The sequence below is a fragment of the Ananas comosus genome, linkage group 6, assembly GCF_001540865.1.
Source record: "Ananas comosus cultivar F153 linkage group 6, ASM154086v1, whole genome shotgun sequence".
NCBI classification, from domain to species: Eukaryota; Viridiplantae; Streptophyta; class Magnoliopsida; order Poales; family Bromeliaceae; genus Ananas; species Ananas comosus.
The window spans coordinates 1,745,738-1,764,468 of record NC_033626.1 but is presented as its reverse complement, the minus strand read 5'-3'; the positions used below and the strand labels follow the sequence as shown (position 1 = coordinate 1,764,468).

Sequence of the window (18,731 nt, the reverse complement as noted above, 5' to 3'; positions counted from 1 at the left end):
TTCCCAAAAAAATATGGTTGTATGCGTATTACTCCCTCATAGTCGGCAATGGATACACCTATCGCATACTCCACATGCAAATGCGGCGCCGAGTTCAGTAACGATGCAGGTTTTCACACAAGGGGTCAAAACAACGCAACGAATTCATTTGTCTCATTCGCTGACGTGGACCAACAGGTATACTCCATTTCGTCAACCAGTAAAGTTTCGCCACGTGGTTACCTCCGACCAAATAAGTCCAGGGTATTTTCGTCCAAAAACATAACTCGCCATGTTTCGGGGAGTGGGTTGTTATCCACCGGTATTTGTCGCATGGTTCGGCTAGACCCGGTGCACCACGTAATCAGTGAACCGCATAGTACAATCCCCCAATTTATTCCCACTAGTAGAGAACCCGCACTTTGCCAATTAAAACATATAATAATTATTAAAATTTTTAAAATAATAAATATATTAAAAATATAAAAAATTTATAAAATAATTCTATATATATTAAAAAATAATTTTTTAATTAATATTTTTTTAACTTTTAATATTTATAGAGTTGAATTATTTTATTAATTTTATTTAAAAACTTTACTAAAATGTGTAGTTTTACGGTCATTCTATAAGTGAATTTTTTTAATTAAAAAATTAAAATTAGAGGACTTATTTCAAATTAATGAATAGGTGAGAGTCTTTACCTTATTAAAATTAATTAGAAAAGAAGAAACTATTGCATATATCTGGTGCATATTATTACTCCGCACACTACAAATTAAAAATACCTTATTTGTAAAGTCTAAAAATTTAAATTATATTTAATATATTAATTTTAAAATCTCTATTAAAAATGTTGAGCACGTGGCATATATGCATAAATATATCTGGATGTAAAGAATGTTTAGTACAGTGCACATATAATTTCAAAAGAGAAAAACTTTTTGTTTGCATTTAATGCATACTAATTTTTCGTATACTCTACAGAATATTATATAATTAATAAAGTATTTGACGTAAGATAAAATATGATATAATAAAAAATATTTAAATAATTTATTATCTCATCAACATTTTATTTTTAATGTACAATTTATAGTCGGTTTATGGTGAACTGGGCACATCCAAACTTTATAATTTGCACTTTATTATTTCGTAATTTTTAAAAAAATAGCAGAGGCAAAAACAATGATTTTATATGAAATAAATTTTTAAATTTTTTTGACCATTGAGATAGTTTTAGGACGAAGCTGTGAAGTTAGAAATTTTAAGGAACTAAATTATAATATTGTAATACTACAGGGACATCCTGTACATTTTGCCCAAGAAACGACAAAAGAGAAGAGCGATTCCCGGGACTCACCTCACCTCCCTTCGTTGGAAAAACCCACACCAATTAAATAAATAATAAAAGAAAAAATTTTATGGAAACCCCTCAAGTATTGGAATTTTGAAAGGACCTCCTCTTCTTTTTACTTTTTTTTTTAATTTCTTAATGATTTTAGTCAAACAAATTAAAATTTTCATCAAATTCACGGATAATTTAATCAAATTTAATGATTTTAATTACTTTTTAGTATACAAAACTGGAATAATTAGTGATTGATGGCTAATAGAGTCCTAAAAAAAATTTAATCATTAATTTAATGTCAAAAAATAAAAAAAAATTAATCAAATTTTAATAAAAAATAGTGTAAACTTCAAAAACCATCCCTATGGTTTCGCACTTTTGCAATTTAGTATCCTATAGTTTAAAGTGTATCAAGTTAGTGTCTGTGGTTTTACTTTTATCTTTTTGTCAGCTTCTCCGTTAATATTTCGTTAAATTATATACAAAAAGCTTCAGATACCCCACTTAGGTTTATCGAATATTTACTTTAGTACTCTTTAGTTTTAACTCTGTCACAGATTTAACGAAAAAAAATGAGTGAAATCGATAATTAAAAATAAAAATAGAACAACACGACACTAAATTGATACACTTTAAACTAAAGGGTACTAAGTGAGAAAGTGTGAAACTACAAGGGTGGTGTTTAAAGTTTTTTTTAATAAATATTAACGCTGAGGGGGGTTTTCAAAGTGTTTTATAGGTAGGGGGGCTCCATGCAAATAAAAAACCGAGCATCAATTCTCTCTCTCTTTGCGCCGCGCACACGCTCCAACACAACTAGGCAACTTTTTTTTTGAAATAATTACATATAAGTCCATGGAAAGTAGAGATATGGCATATTGACCCCTCTAAACTTAAAATTATCTTATTATATTTATTAAAATTTAAAAAACTTAAAATATATCCTGTATTAGTCAAACCTCATCATATATATTAGTATAATGACTATTTTACCCTTATTATAATAAGTAGAGTAGGTAACTGGAGTGACAAGATCAAATTATGTCGTTTTTAATTAATAACTTAAGATTATTTTATTTTTTTTTATTCTTTCGATAATATTTTTTGTTAATAATAATGATACATTTCCACTAATCAAGTGACATATATATAATTTTTTTAATTTTACAGAAATATATATAAATTTAAAAGCTTAGAAGAATAGCATATATTTTTAGTGTTTCTATAATTTTTTAACACAAAAAATTATGTTTTTGAAATGGCTCCTTTAATTTTATCTTTTTTTTTTATCATCATGTTAACTTCTCTTTTTTTTAAAATTGAATAATTATAGATGACTCAGTTAAAACTTTATTAAATTCATCAATGAAATTATCACACTTAAATAAATTAATCACTCTATAATAAAAAAAAATACTAGTATAACTAATAGTTTATAGCTCACAAAGCTATGGAATTTAATAATTTTTTAGTTTACCCAACTAATTCTTTCAAATTAAAAAAATAGAAGATAAGGTGAGCATCAGTTAAAAAAAAAGGAAAAAAAAGGAAGAAAAGACAAGTTGAGGGGTTAATTCAACGAAGGCCATAGTTGAGGGGTCTTTCCGCACACTTTTACCACTCGTTTATTTTATTTTCCTTGTTCGTGAGGGGTTTATTTCAAAATAGAATACAATTGAGGGTCTCCGTGTAAGTTTCCTACTTGTTTGTTTTATTATTTTATTTTCCTCGCTCTTTCTCTAACATCTATTTCTTTATTTATTCCCCCTCTCTCTCTCTCTCTCTCTCTCTTCTCTTCTTCTTCTTCTTCGTCTCCTTCTCCTCGTAATTCCCCTCTTCGTGCGCTCTCTTGTCGCGAACATACTCGACACTCTCCCTTCTCCCCACCCAAACCCCAGGCTCCTCTCCTCCTCCCTTCGCCGGAGCTCCGATCGCCCGAGCGTCGTCGGCGGCGGTGTCGCCGGAGCTCCGGCGATGAAGGCGACGGCCAGCTCCGCCGCTCCATCGGCGGCACCCAATGGCTCCGACGGTACCGGTAAACCCTTCCTCTCTCTCTCTCTCTCTCTCTCTCTCTCTCTCTCTCTCTCTCTACGACTCCCTCTCTTTCTCTCGCTCTCTCTATCGGTAGGGTTTTGGAGATCGACACCGATGGTGAGTTTGAGGGGAGAGGTGAGGTGATCAGTAGGGATGTGACGCTTGTGGGATTTGGGGGGTGTGGTTTCGTTGGCAGGGGAGAAGAGGACGATAAACGCGGAGCTGTGGCACGCGTGCGCAGGGCCGCTGGTGAGCTTACCGCCCGTGGGGAGCCTCGTCGTCTACTTCCCCCAGGGTCACAGTGAGCAGGTGATGCCCTAATCGCGATTTTCTTTTTAATTTTCATAATTTTGGTGATTAATTTAGTGATTAGTGGTGGGATTAAGATAATCGGAAGAAACCCTTTTTTAGTCATTAGTGGTTGGTGTGTTGTGTGTTGTGTGTTGTGTTGGGTTTATGATATGATCGTACCATCCCCGGGTTTTAGGGATTGTGTTTTTTTTTTAAAAAAAATTTGGGGGCCTTTTTCATGCGCTTTAATGGCGTAAAGGTGTTGTGGGTAGAGTACACCTGGTGTTTATTCTTTTCTTTTTCAAAAAAGACTCTTTTTTACTTGTTTCTTTTAGCCTTTTCCTTAGTGGGTTCTCTTCAATTTTCGTACTCTGGAAAAATAGATCTTTATTTTAATGTTATTCTCTAGGGGCTAGTGTACTTCTAAATAATTTTTGAAAATTTTAACTTTATTATCCAACATTTTGTTCAATTTATTTGTTGTTTTAGTAATTTGGTGGCTCTAACAAATTATTGACTACACTGGGTGTATCCGTACGTCTGTGCACTGCACCTTCATCTATCCTTTCATTCCGTTTAAATTATTCCATCTCTTAGCCACCTAATGAGGCAATAGTTTTTCCTACCTATGAATTGGATGGTTTGATTAAAAGCATAACATGTTTCATGGACAAATAGAGATGTTTTATGGACGGCGCAAATTAGATAACTTGAAAATTAGGTACTGAAATAAAAAATTTTCAAGTTTAAATAGTCAGTTCCAAATGATCAAAGGAAAATTTATCCTTTTTTTTCTATTAGTTTACTGTTTTTTTTTTCCTTTGGCTGCAAAAATAGCAACTTTGCAGCTTATGCTTTTTCCAGGGCCTAGATTTGATAGGTTTTGTTAGTGGAATCTTAGAAAAAGTGAAGTGGGCTTTCTTAGTGATGCATTTTCGGAATCTCTCGTTGGAGCACTTTGCATTTAATGTTGGAAAGCTGCTTCATTTGGAGTAATACTTTGCTACAAAGTTGATCTAAAGCAATTTCAGGGTACATGGGCTAGTTTTTTTCAACTATCCTTCCCAAGGGTAGCATTGCTCTGTCTATAAGAAAGGCTTCATAGTTGCTGTACTTACAAGGCCTTTTCAAGTATTATCCTTCTGTTTAGTGATATTTTATAATAATGTTTGCTGTAGAATGTTCAAATTTGCTGTTTTGATGTGGATGCTAAGATAGTAACTTCCCCTGCATCAATGTTTTTATGATCCTTCTAAGAATTCCTACAATTCTTCCACTTTGCCAAAGAACTTGTTTTTTAACTGTCATTTCATTTCATATGATTGACAGGAATTCGGTTGAGATGTAAACAAGAATAGTAGGCCATTGTGTGTTTTGAATTTCTTTATCACTCTTTTCATTATCTAAAGATTTACTTTTGCACTTTTGTAACTAATTACTGGAGAGTGGTTTAATTAAATTCAATTCTGGTTTGACCCTAAAAGAAATCTATATACAAAATGGCCTGCGAGATTTATCTTATTTATCTTTGTAACTTTAAAAGTCAAGTTTACACATATTGGACTGTGTGTACTCCATATATGGCAACCATTTTACATAACGCCAATTTATGAATACATACTAAAGGAGAGATGAAATCATCTCCATTTTCACCATCTTTACTAAACTCTAAATTTTATCCTACTTGTACTTTTATTATACATAGACCTGGCAATCTTGACCCAAACCCGCGGGTACCCACGGGTTACCCATAAATTTGCGGGTATGGGTACCAACTTTTCCAACCCAAAAAATTACGGGTAAAACGGGTGGGTACCCATTAAGCAGTGGGCATTTTGGGTAACCCGCGGGTACCCACGGGTACCCGTACATATATTTTTTAGTTATAAAATATATTTTCTTAATTAATATATTTTTTTTATTTATTCATCCAAAAAATTCTAATCCTAATTTCTTATTGCGTGTCTTTTATATTACGAAATATTTTTGCTTTAAGACTTTAAATATTTTTATTATATATTATGGTATTTTAAACAATGAGTTATATTACGCTTTTAAAACTTATATATATATATATATAGAATTAGGCTACTATACTATCTATAGTACCAAGCTCCGGTACTATAGTGTTTGTTTTCGAACTTAGGGCATTCAAATCAACGATCCACACCATTAAATATGATCTAGGGTATATGAATTTCTTAGGAATAAAATTTTAGTTTTTTTCGATATCGTTTACTTAGTAAATAAATTATATCAAAATGGACGGTGGAAATTGAATAATCTTTAAAATTTGAGTATAGGACTTTTAAATTCAAGATCAAGAATGTTAACCTTAATCTATATAGTTTAAAGTATTTTCTATCAAAATTTGAAGAAATTTAGATTCTTCTACACTGTTAAATTCCAAACTCGTCATAAAAGCCATTGAAAATTGACAATTTTGAAATAGTTTGATCATAAAATAAACTATGTCGAAAAAATATAAAATTTTATTTCTAGAAACTTTAAATACCCTAGATCAGTTTTAACGGTGTTGATCGTTGATTTGAACGTCCTAAGATCGAAAACCAACACTATAGTACTGGAGCTCGGTACTATAGATAGTATAGTAGCCTAGCTCTATATATATATATATATATATATATACATATGTGTGTGTTTTGCATTTAAAAAATATAAGAACAAAAATAAAAAAAAAATTTGCGGGTAACCCGCATACCCACCCGCCCACCCGTGGGCGGGTATGGGTAAAGGTATTGACTACCCAAAAATTTACGGGTAAATTTTACCCATGCCCAAGTAACTCACGAGTACAATAACCCGTTCGCGGGTTATCCAACCTGCCCGTTTGTCAGGTATTTATGCATGAAAGTAAGGTTAACCATTTTGAAGTTTTCTTATTGCATATCTATATTCAGTAATGATGCATATTTCATCATCACACGTTTTATGAAGTCAATGAAAGTGATAAAAGCTTGTGAGTTCAGTGTCAGTATATGTTATTGTCGTCATGGTAATGGACTGTGTGTTTATAATTACATTCTACTGGCTAATGCCATATTTGCAATTTCAGGTTGCAGCTTCAATGCAAAAGGATATTGATGTGCACGTGCCGAACTATCCAAATCTTCCATCAAAGCTGATATGCCTTCTTCACAATGTTACTCTTCATGTAAGACATGGTTCCTTCTCGTATTAACTTTTTTTTTTTTTACAAAAAAAGAAGGAAAAAGGAAAATAGCAAGATAATTACAATCTTTATAATATAATGTTTTCTTTTTTAAAAATTTCATAGGCGGATTCAGAGACAGATGAAGTATATGCTCAAATGACTCTCCAGCCAGTCAGCACAGTTAGTATCAATTTTATCTTTCTTTCATATATGCTTCTCAAAAATGGCCCTTTTTCTAGGAAAATAAAAAAAGAGAACTTCTTCTCAGTTTCTTAGACAGGTTCCACTATACTTCATCTATATTTTGGTATTATTATTTTGTTATTAATTTTTAGATGCAAGTAACTTTTCCCCACAAGTTGGGATGAGTGGATGACTCGCCAGCTTCATATAAGGATATTTTGTAAGAAACTGCACCTTCCATGGGTAAATATCAAAATTAAGATTTTACAGGTTTATACCTGAGGAGATTATTTGCCGCAATACATGTAGAAGCCCCTTAACCTAATATTAGCTGTTTCATGTGTCCTCGAGTCTCTCATCTCTAGTTTCTCTTTTCCCCATAAATTTTTTTTTGGTACAGTATGACAAGGAGGCATTACAATTATCAGAACTTGCACTACGACAAACAAGGCCACCGATGGAATTCTTCTGTAAAACACTAACTGCGAGTGATACAAGCACTCACGGCGGTTTCTCCGTTCCTCGTCGTGCTGCTGAGAAAATCTTTCCACCTCTCGTGAGTTACCCTTGACGTGAATTTTCTCTTTTCATAGGCAATGCACACGTTGTTGGCCATTTTATTTATATATTACTTCTTTTGGTACTTTGTAGGATTATTCAATGCAACCGCCTGCCCAAGAACTTCAGGCCAGAGACTTGCATGATAATACATGGACCTTCCGCCATATATATCGAGGTCAGTGAAATTTTACATGCATTCAATCAAATTTCAATTTTAAATTCTACATGGATTTGTGATGTTGAAGAGTTTAGTTTTACTTTCTTTTTAGGTAGGAACTCTAAATTTTGTTTAGAGAGATCAAGAAACGTACTGCTGCTCGTACAGAATAAGAGCACACGTTAATCCTTCTTATATTGGATTAGATGCTCATCGTATTCCTTGCTTTGTAACATCAGGTCAACCAAAAAGGCACTTACTGACAACTGGTTGGAGTCTATTTGTAAGTGGAAAGAGACTCATCGCAGGCGATTCTGTCTTATTTATTAGGTAGTATCCAACACCTGCATACAATTTGATATCCCCCTGCCCTTTTCCTAAACGAGCAAGCATTCTGATGAAATGTCTCCAAGATCTTTTACTATGAAATGAGTAATTATCTTCATCTACCTATGTTATAAATCTAATTTTCGTTTTCTCGACCATCCATTCTCTGTATTTCCAATATTTCTTATAGTATTTATTAGTAAATTTAGATAATACATGCATGTATGAAAAGCTAAATGAAATACTTTCCTCGTTAAAACTGTGATCAGGGATGAAAAACAACAGCTTCTGTTGGGAATTAGGCGAGCCAACAGGCAACCCACTAACATATCATCATCAGTCCTTTCGAGCGATAGCATGCACATCGGAGTCCTTGCTGCGGCAGCACATGCTGCGGCCAACCACAGCCCCTTTACCGTATTTTATAACCCGAGGTTTGTGTTAGTATAAAATTTGGCTTGCTCAATTTAGTATTCAAATTTCTGATATTTTTATTTTGTTTTTCCTCAGGGCGAGTCCTTCAGAATTTGTTGTTCCTTTTGCCAAGTACCAGAAGGCAGTGTATGGTAACCAAATATCTCTGGGTATGCGTTTTCGGATGCTGTTCGAAACCGAAGAATCAGGAACAAGAAGGTAGTAAACTCTAGTTACTCTACCAAATTAACATCATCTCTACGGGAGTAATGGCTACTATGCCTAGTTCAAGTTTCTCGAGCACTAGGTGCTTTCCACAAATGCTAACAGATCCAAAAATAGAGTTTTCTGTGGATAATGAAAGTTAAACTATTAGTATATCTTACGGCAGGTACATGGGCACGATAACTGGTGTTAGCGATTTAGACCCTGTTAGGTGGAAAAACTCACAGTGGCGCAATTTGCAGGTTGACTTGGATATGAATTTGAAGAGTCATTCATCACTACAATTTGTTCTTTCTCTTTTCCTTTCTAATATAACTTTCTATGTTCGTCGCCAGGTCGGGTGGGATGAATCTGCAGCAGGTGAGAGGCGCAACAGGGTTTCGATATGGGAGATAGAACCTGTTGCAGCTCCGTTCTTCATCTGTCCCCCGCCGTTCTTCAGAACAAAGCGTCCCAGACTACCAGGAATGCCAGGTACTTGTGTTTTAAGGTTTCAAAGACCCAACACATATGCTTCATATGAAGTTATAATTGTAACCATAAATTCTAAGCCCGTTATATATAGCGTAGATATGAAACTTGTTTCATTTCATTTATTAATAAAGCTTCACACATACCTTTGTAGCAGCAGTTATTATTGCGGAAAAGCCTGTGGGTTAATTTAAAATAGTGCATAGGAAATTGATAGCATATAAGTTACTTGTTCTGCCTAGTTTCTAGAACAGCTTCTCCATTGGAGAAGAAAAGTTTAGGCATGTGGTAAACTAAAAGTAGAGAGCTTTTGGCTTTCTGCTCTGTCTCAAATGTAGAAGCTCCAACTGAAGCTTCTGCTTCTGGCTGTAGCATGTAAGTTGTTCTATTAAATTTAACGGAGTTCTCAAAGGTCATTTAGATAGCTCTACTCAAATAGCCCTTCTAAAAAGAAGCACCGTTGCACCAGCAGGTCTAACATCCCCTAGTTTTGAATATGTTTCTTAAATTGCTAATGCTCTACTTGGTAGCAATTTAGCTGAAATTGATGACATAATTGTACAGATGATGAGTCATCAGATATGGAAAATCTCTTCAAGAAGGCGATGCCGTGGTTGGGAGAGGAGATATGCATAAAGGACCCTCAAACTCGGAGCACCATAATGCCTGGACTTAGTTTAATTCAGTGGATGAACATGCAACAGAGCCAATCTGACCATCTTCGGCCCCTAGCTGGACCCATTATGCAAAATCTAAGCCCAGCTGACATCTCTAAACAATTTGGTTTGCAGAACAATATGCAGTTCAATGCACCCAAACACCCTCAGCATACCCAACAAACCGGTCAACCGCCCAAAACCACCGTCCCATTGAACCAACTGGGTTCAGCCGATATTATTCGCACTAATCAGTGTTTTCAATCAATTAGCCAAGCACAACCCTTGAACCAGACACAGTCCAACCTTACACAACCACAATTACTGGTTCAGAACCAATTGCTTCAGCCTCAGCCTCAGCCTCATCCTCATCCTCATCCTCAGCAGCAGCAAAATATAGCTCCCAACCAAGCAAATCAGCAACTGCCGCAGCAATCTGACAGCCAAATTCAGCTCCAGCTTTTGCAGAAACTGCAGTTACAGCAGCAGTCCATGTTGTTGCAGCCGGTAACGCCTCTTCCTCAGTTACCTCATATCCAAGAACAGCAAAAAGCACTTCTTGACACCCAGCAGCCATTTTCACTCCCTCAGCAACAAATGATTACTCAACCATACGAAAAATTTCCTCCGCAACAGCCCTTAGAGCAAGTTTTATCACCGACAAAGATTGTATCAACAGCTGGTAGTTCTTTGGTTCCAGCAGGTGCTCCACGATCCGTGCTAACTGATGACGTTCCTTCTTGTTCGACTTCACCTTCCACGAATAATGGTGGTGTTCTTACAAATTCCATAATAAATAGGACCCAAAATTGCAATACAAATAACATGGAGAAGACATCAAATGAACCGACAAAGTTGAACCATAATATACAAAAAGAGGGAGTAATCTGTGCTATGAATTATATAAACAACACACCTCAAATGGATTACTTGGACACGAGTTCTTCAGCTACTTCAGTGTGCCTTTCTCAAACCGACGGGCCTTCGCAGCCCGGCTTTTCGATGCCATCTTTCAACCAGCAACAGCTGTTCAAAGAAGCATTTCCAGAAACTGAGTTCCAGGATACAGATATGAAAAATAATGCTCTATTCGGAGCCAATTTTGAAAGCCAATTTGGCATTCCTTTGACTGCAGATGCTTTGCTCGAGAACGGCATCGACTGTGAGAAGTATGAAAATCATTTCCCTGAAAATGTGGTAGCCGCTTATAGCAACAAGTCAAAGGATGGTCAACAAGAGCTATCATCATCTATGATTTCACAATCGTTTGGTGTTCAGGATATGGCGTTAAATTCCATTGATTCAGCGATCAGTGAGAGCGCCTTCTTGAATAGGAAGACTAGGGCACAAGCCCCTTCAATGCAACGAAAGAAGACTTTCACCAAGGTTTGTAGTTTTAACTCTGAGATTAATAAAGAGCATGGACGCTTAAGATTCAAGTTGTTTTAGTTTTGAGAAATTATGAAATTGAGACTTGCATCATTCAATCTAATGGTTAAGGTATACACAATCAGGATTGTTTTCTAGAAGCTAATTGCAATGTTTGTAGTCCCTGGGGGTGAGCAGGATTTCATTTGTGCTCTCGAAGTTTCAATTGTATCAATTTAGTCCCTGCAAGTTTGACTCTAATCTCAATTTTGTCTGGCGTCTGCAGAGTTTTAACTAAGAAGTTTTAGTCTGAAAATTTACATCCTGATTAGGGGTTTAGGGTTCCAATTTTAGTCTGAAAATTTATATCCCGTTTGATAACAATGCAAAGTCTAAAAACTGTGCAACTTGAAGATGAAAGTGTCATGCAGGAAAAATTGACTATGTCGTTACAATTGAAACCGTGAGGTCCAAACTTACAGTGACTAAACTTGCAATTAGCACATCGATTTGTGTATTATCATCTGCTCGGTAAAACAAGCTTCTTAGTTATTACCATTTTTCCATCCCATGACATTAATCTTGGAGATTTATTACACAGGTGTTTAAGACCGGGGCAGTAGGCAGATCTATCGATATAACTCGCTATTCTGGATATGATGAGCTGAAGCATGAGCTTGCGTGCATGTTTAATATAGAAGGCCAACTCGAAGATCAGCAGGGAAGTGGCTGGAAACTGGTATTCATAGATCACGAGGGTGACATTCTACTTGTGGGGGACGAGCCGTGGGAGTAAGTTAAAGAGACTTTACTTTCTCACTTCTATCAAAATCTTATGGATTTAGGGATATAAAAGTAGCTGATCAAACCCCACGATTTCTGCTATCGCTTGTTCATATATTTTTAAGTGATGCAAGTAATCTGAAAGAAACTAGAAAGAAATGTATACATACATATGTACGTACGTACATGTACAGATAGAGAAGAGTCAATTGATGTGTATTACATGATGATTGCTGAAGGTCATCTGTGAAAGTCGTTCAATCATGTTCCAGAAGATTGAGAAGAAAGACAACAATAAATGAGAGAAGGAAGATTAGGAGGGAGAAAAAAAAAAAGAAAGATTTTTGTTTATGCGAAAAGATGTAGAATTTAGCCCCCCTTTTTTTTTTTCTAATTTTTCTCTGCTGGTTCTAACCAATTATGTTCTGGAAATAATATCCAGGAACTTTATCAACTGTGTTCGGCGCATCAGAATATTGTCCCCTCAAGAGAGTGTGAACGGTCAGTTCGGATGGCAATTAGGGCAGCAGCAGCAACAACACTCTTCCCAATCAAGCATGCAGCAGTTCGGATGGTGGGAATGTATGGAGGGCTCATTTTGATCACCACAGCTCTCAAAAGCTTAGCCCTTCGTACTCCTCCGACTCCATGCCCATTTGTGAAAAACTAAGATAGGCGGCTTAACAGTTAAATGATCTTTAATGACTCGAGGTAATGGGTCTCAATCTCCGAAATTTGGGTAGCTTTCAACAAATGTATTCTAAGATCAATACAGATAAACAAGTATTCAATTTTTTTTTTTTTTCCTTGTCTGTCAGAAGTTTTGAAGTTGTAATAGATGAGACAGAACCTGGCAGTGCGTAATCTTAAGTTAGATGTTACCATGGGATGCCGCACAAAGGTCTGCGGCCTTTTGATGTTGTACATCTTCTGTGTAAGCTATGCTTTGTCGACTTTCCCTAGAAGCAAAAGTGTTGTTAAGTTTCTCTCCTTTTTTACTACTAATTTGTGTATATGTAACAAGACACGTTGAAATTATCCGGAAAAGTTTGCGAATGTCTCTCAAAAACTTTTCATTACTTTCTACGTTTTAACTTTTAAGATTGTTGTATCTACAGCAGTGCTTTAGGCCCTGTCGAAATTTCTCAAGATTTGATCTGCAGTGAAATGACCATTAATGACTACTGTTCTTGCAGAACAGCATATAGTGTTGTGAACGAAGAACAAGTTGTATTGCGTGAAAATATGATCCGATATAATAATAAAAAGCTCATACTTACAACAGAAGTTGGTAAAAACAAACAAAAGATTCAGTGCAAGAATTAAGGAAAATAATGTATGTACATAAATTGTTTCTGAATCTTTCAGACCAAAGTTATAACTATATTGATAGCGAAGATGAAAAGGCAGCTAGCAAATCATAAAGGTAAAAAAAAAATCCTTACATAAGATAACTGATCATATGCAAATTATTACTTTTGGAAAAAGGATTCGTACGTGGCTACTCTTGTCTTCGATTCAGGTTGCTCCAGTTCCTCCATAAAACCTTTTGTCATTGCAAGAAAATCTTTCATATGCAACCGTTTCCATTCCTACGCAAGCACCGAGAGAGCACAACAAGAATATAAAGCACAAATTACTTGATAAGATACTAAAGAAACCAAAACAAAGACATATGTATTTAAAAAAAGAAAAAAAAAATCAGACTAAACTTGTATGATGAAAAAAAAAAATCAACCAACTTATAAAGATTTCAGCTGGAAAAATTGAAATCCAAACATGACAAAAATACAAGCGAAAAGTAAGTTTTAAGAAGACTCTGATCTAACTTGAGGTTTTGCAGGACTGCTGTTTGAATGAAGAAGTAATAAAAGCTTCTTTATCAGAATCTCCACAACAATTTTCCACTACATAAAAGCAGAAGCTTCAAATTTGTCTTGTGGTGTTCTGACAACCATTTTAGCGTCCTGTCCTAGAAAAAGCTCCATTTTTTAAAGCAAAAACACCTAGCCGCTGCTTCTTGGATTGAAAATGGTGTTCTAGGAGCCAATTAAGGTGATCCCATTATATGATTTAAAAGGTAATTCTAAATAAGGTATTTCAAAAGAGAGAAAAAAAAAAGCAGAAAATTGTATTGTAATTATAGCATCAACGCTATAGTATTTACAGAGAGATATCCTCACCTCGAAGTCCCAATCACCGTATAAATCCGGGTCATCCTGGTTACCCCAAACATATGTATCAGCAAGTAATGTCTCTGAAGAATCCTGTCGGATACCCAAACATCTTTCTTTAATAAAGAAATGAAAGCATGACTGAGGAATAGGAAAGTAATAGATATGTTAAGTGAATCATATGTTCAGAAAAGCAAAAGAAAAAGCTCTTACGACTGTAACATGTATCAGAACAAGTGTGACAAGATTTAAAGGCCCCCAGACAAGGAAATTAATCCAAATGAACAGAAGGAACATACTCAATGAAAATGTTGAAACGAATGTTTCTGTACACTCACGATAGCAATAAAAAGGAGGGAGCCACATTGCTTAATACGAGTAATTAAAAGCTGTAATTGCATACAATTTGATGACAGTATGTTTAAGTAATTAACACTTTCACAAAATCTTTTTGATCCCCAACTTGACCAAGGGCCGAAGTGGAGTTTGGCAGCATGTAATAGTACTACAGGAAACATAGCCTAGGGCATAAGGCCTTTCCCACCGCAGGACCTCAGTAGGGTCAATATATTCTTGATTTCTGAAAGACGTGATAGAGCGATGATTTTATTCATTAACAAATGATAGTTAATGTAGTGTGATCACTATTTCCATGCAAATTAACTTACAATCAAAGAGATCTCCACGGTCCTTCGGAGATACTCCACATCTTCAAATGTATCTAGAACAACTAGTTCAGGATCAGTGATTCCCATAAGAACCTGCAAGCACAAGAATATGCATAAAACAGAAAGGCGTCAATTGCAAAAGCTATTTATAACATGGCGTAAAGAAACTTGTCGCTGAATGCTGCCATATTCAATAAGGTGCACGATAACTAAATTTCAGCGGCTTAACAAAATACTTTACAAAGTAACAGAAGATAAAGAAATTTCTTAGTCAGATGATATTAGTGACCATGTATAAAAGAAAACTCTTAAACAAGCAATATTGTTTATTAGAAGATTTATGGCTACAGATGAACTTACAACCAACAACTTTGGAGACCTTCAAAGAAAAAAGTTGAATAGACATAACTTGTAGAGAGGAACCTGATCTATTAAAAAAAGAACACAAGTTGTATAGCTGTATCATTAAGAGAAAAGTCCCTTACTAAAAGAAACTTCCTAGTCTAGACCAATAAAGAGAACAATCCCTCCTAAAAGGAACTTCCTAGTCTAGATCATAGAGTTCCTAGTCTTAAGAGAATAATCCCTACAAAAAAACATAAACATATGTTGCTCAATTTACCTGATTCTGAAGCATTATTAACAGAAGGGTAAAGGTTACTTTTTATGCCTAATAAAACACAAAAATAATAAGAGAAAAGACAGCATTTGACCTAACAAGCACCAGTTATGATCATCCAGGTAACTAAGCAGGACAAAAAAGTTCATAAAATGTTATTCTATGATGGAAAAAACATAGAAACTAGTTTAAGTGCTTAGAAGCAACTGTCTGTTTAATTCATTGTCTCGTCGCCCAAGTCAGAGTGTTAAGAAAATATGCCATATGTAACAAACCTTTCCAGTAACTTTCTTACTTTCTACAGGTAGAATTGCTGGATAAACACGTCCCTTTATGCTAAATCTGTGGCTGCAAGTAAGAAGGTTGGGTTAATTGCTATACCCCTCAAAAGAATGCAGGAATCAACAAAAACACTATGCAAGTCAACGCTCTGAAATATTCAAACATGCAAATCAATCAAGGGATTTGTTCCAACTTATTTCTAGGACTAAAACTGACTAATTAGAGGAGCAGTATTGATAATTATTGCTTAAACATATTACCAACAGGACATCTAAGGACTCCCGAATGTCTCCTTTGAAATACATACTATCAGTTTTCAGACACTAGATAATAGTTATAAATTTATCAGCATGTTTCAAAAACTTCAAATTTAGTGCCAAGAGAACCTTTATCACGTAGAACAGCTCTTTCATTTTCTCGTTAAAGCAGCTTTTATAGAAGCAAGCAATATTATCCAGAATCTTCTGATTCATAGACCTGAACTGATAACATAGATCAAATGGCATAAGATGATCATTTTCCTGTTTTTCTATGCATGGATAGACAGAGAGCTTCTGCATCAGATAATCCAACTGAGGTAGTGATTCTACATATAAAATATCTTTGCATTTTCTGACAAGAAATAAATGAGAACAAGCTTCTAGCGCATAAAAGCAAAATTTTTGTTGCTTTACAATCCTGGGAAAAAAAAAAACGCTACTCCCACATCATGTATAAATCAATATGAACTGCCAGATCAACTGGATGATGGTTGGCCACTATTCATAAATAGAAAGCGAGTGAACTATCCAAAAGGGTTTTTTTTTTCCTTCAATCTAAGTTTATTTGATTATCATTTCAGTTATAAAGTGTGTTTCTATGTTTAAATGTTCTGATCATAAAGAACTATAGGGATAGAAATGAGAATTTCAGGAACTTCTCCCTACAAATTGCCCTCATCTCAAAAATAATGAAAAGGAAAAAAATCCCAGCTTTGCCTAACCATTCGAAATTAGTCGAGGTGGGAGCCATAGAATACGAACTAACAAGAAGCAAAGAAATAAATAAGAAAGTTTTGCACTAATCTCAAACAAATCCAGATGAGGTCAAAATATATGTTAACAGAGAGACATAAATTATACACAGAGAAAGAGAGAGAGAGAGAGTAATGGACTTAATTACTGCCAGGGTCTCAACACAGGGTCACACTTTGAGGATTTTGAACCCAACAGAAGCGTAAATTTCATGGGGAAACCTGTAATAAAAAATCGCACGGCCTATAAAGTACAAACCACTACAAAACCCCAAAATCCCAAAGATCAGGCAAACAAAAAGGGCTCCTTTTCCCACTAGTCGTTACCAAATCTCCTTTCTCGCCACTCATTTGACCTGTTTCTAATTCCTGCCCAATTAACAGAAATTCTTACTATCAACCAATTCAAAAGTTCATTGATATACATCACAATCCCACAATTTGAGCCCAATCAAAGCATTAAATTTCACGGGGAGCATCTATAATCAAGAATGACACAGCCTGTAAACTCTCCAAAATCCAAAAGAGTGCCCTTTTTCTCCAACTGATTACCAAATTCCCTTACTTTCTCTTAACTCAATTGGCTGTTTGTAGTTCGATCCCAATTCAGAAGTTCATTAATATAACATCTTTTTTTCATTAAAATTTCATTTGTATAACACTGTAATCCACAATTTGAGCCTGATCATGAACCTTGCAGCCTATAAACTATCCAAAATTTCCTTTCAAAAAAAAAAAAAACTATCCAAAATTCCAAAGACTAAGCAAAAAAAAAGTTTTCTATTATCAACCAATTCACATGTTCATTGAAATAAGATCACAATTCACAATTCGAGCTCAATCGAATGATTGATTTTCATTAGAGCATTTGTAATCAAGAACCGTGCATCCTATAAACTACTCCCAAATCCTAAAGATTAAGCAACAAAATAAATTAAAAAAAAAACCTCTCCCCTGTTTAAAGTTCTCAATCCCAATTCAGCAAAATCCTTTCTACTATCAACAGATTCACAAGTTCACATATATGGCATCATAATTCACAATTGGAGCCCAATCCAAACGTCAATCTCACGGATGCATCCTTAACCAAGAATCACGCAGTCTTATATGCTACTCCAAAATCCCAAAGATCAGGCAAACAAAAAGTGCCCTTTTCCCTCCAATTCATCGCCAAATCCCCCTCTTCTCTCCTCGCTCATTGGACCTGCTTCCCAATTCGATCCCAATTCACAAGAATCGCCTCTACAACCATCGCGACGACGAGATCAATCAATCAAGAACAAGTTCCGAAGAAGAATCGTAATAAATCGAAGAGAACAGATCCCTCGCGTTTCCCTCCAATTCATCACCAAATCCCCTTCTTTTATCGTCGCTCATTTGACCCCCTCCCAGTTCGGTCCCAATTCACAAGAATCACCTCCACAACCATCGCAACAACGAGATCGATCAACCAACAACAAGTTCCGACCAAAAATCCAAAGAAATCGAAGAGAACGGATCCCGCGCGTAGCGATCTCAGTAGAGAGAGAGAGAGATAAGGGGAGAGAGAGCGTACTAGCCGTTGAGGGATGCGTGAGAGGAAGGGGGGAGGCGATTGAGGAGGACATGGACGACCTCGTCGGCTAAGAGGCTCCCGTAGACGAAGACGTTGTGGAGAGAGAGAGGCGGAGACGACGACGAAGCGATTGAGGATGACGATGCCATGGCACGAAGAGCGCCTCACCATCGCAGTGGAGAGATATTTATACGGCTTTAATTGCACCACCAGCCCCTCAACTTTTGGGCATTTGTCAACTCCGTCCTTGAACTTTTTTGTACCAAAATATTCTTATGAAATTTGAATTTTAAAAGAATATTTTGAAAATAGAGGTAAATTTAAAAAATTTAAATAGTACTGAGAAATATATAAGCAAAAATTTTTCGCTTTAAATGGTAAATTTCTATCGAATGTTTTTAAGCGAAAAGGAAATAGAGAGTAATTTATGCTGTAATGAAATGAAA

General features: G+C 35.5%; 2 protein-coding genes across 13 annotated transcripts; one reads left to right on the top strand and one right to left on the bottom strand.

The window, feature by feature from the left end:
- LOC109711486 (auxin response factor 19-like) lies at window positions 3,116-9,444 on the top strand. 3 transcript variants are annotated; one of them, XM_020234547.1, is made up of 11 exons: window positions 3,116-3,365; window positions 3,561-3,673; window positions 6,732-6,830; window positions 6,954-7,010; window positions 7,414-7,569; window positions 7,665-7,749; window positions 7,971-8,061; window positions 8,328-8,492; window positions 8,569-8,691; window positions 8,864-8,939; window positions 9,033-9,444. In XM_020234547.1, the coding sequence occupies exons 1-11, from the start codon at window positions 3,305-3,307 to the stop codon at window positions 9,360-9,362; spliced, it is 1,356 nt and encodes a 451-aa protein (XP_020090136.1). In that variant the 5' UTR covers window positions 3,116-3,304; the 3' UTR covers window positions 9,363-9,444. The 3 variants fall into 3 exon arrangements, with proteins under 3 accessions (XP_020090136.1, XP_020090138.1, XP_020090137.1); XM_020234549.1 differs by lacking the exon at window positions 8,864-8,939 and having other exon boundaries at window positions 9,033-9,169; XM_020234548.1 differs by lacking the exon at window positions 3,116-3,365 and having other exon boundaries at window positions 3,623-3,673; window positions 6,739-6,830.
- On the bottom strand, window positions 9,597-18,446 carry LOC109711487 (AIG2-like protein D). 10 transcript variants are annotated; one of them, XR_002216608.1, is made up of 8 exons: window positions 18,286-18,446; window positions 15,712-15,784; window positions 14,818-14,910; window positions 14,159-14,242; window positions 13,452-13,567; window positions 12,858-12,934; window positions 10,741-10,850; window positions 9,597-10,578 (listed from the first exon to the last, which is right to left on the bottom strand). XR_002216608.1 is itself a non-coding variant. In XM_020234550.1 (7 exons), exons 1-7 carry the CDS (start codon window positions 18,432-18,434, stop codon window positions 10,837-10,839), a joined length of 606 nt encoding a protein of 201 aa, XP_020090139.1. In that variant the 5' UTR covers window positions 18,435-18,446; the 3' UTR covers window positions 9,605-10,836. The 10 variants fall into 10 exon arrangements, 4 of the variants coding, with proteins under 4 accessions (XP_020090139.1, XP_020090140.1, XP_020090141.1 ...); XR_002216609.1 differs by having other exon boundaries at window positions 9,597-10,572; XR_002216610.1 differs by lacking the exon at window positions 12,858-12,934.

Bases quoted from the DNA above. Each gene is read 5' to 3' on its own strand.
- LOC109711486 (XM_020234547.1), top strand. From the start codon at position 3,305: ATGAAGGCGACGGCCAGCTCCGCCGCTCCATCGGCGGCACCCAATGGC. The intron at 6,831-6,953 runs GTAAGACATGGT...AAAATTTCATAG, and splicing joins TTCACAATGTTACTCTTCAT to GCGGATTCAGAGACAGATGA. The intron at 7,570-7,664 runs GTGAGTTACCCT...GGTACTTTGTAG, and splicing joins AGAAAATCTTTCCACCTCTC to GATTATTCAATGCAACCGCC.
- LOC109711487 (XM_020234550.1), bottom strand. From the start codon at position 18,434: ATGGCATCGTCATCCTCAATCGCTTCGTCGTCGTCTCCGCCTCTCTCT. The intron at 14,243-14,817 runs GTAAGTTAATTT...GGTATCCGACAG, and splicing joins CCGTGGAGATCTCTTTGATT to GATTCTTCAGAGACATTACT. The intron at 13,568-14,158 runs GTGAGGATATCT...GTGCTTGCGTAG, and splicing joins ACGGTGATTGGGACTTCGAG to GAATGGAAACGGTTGCATAT.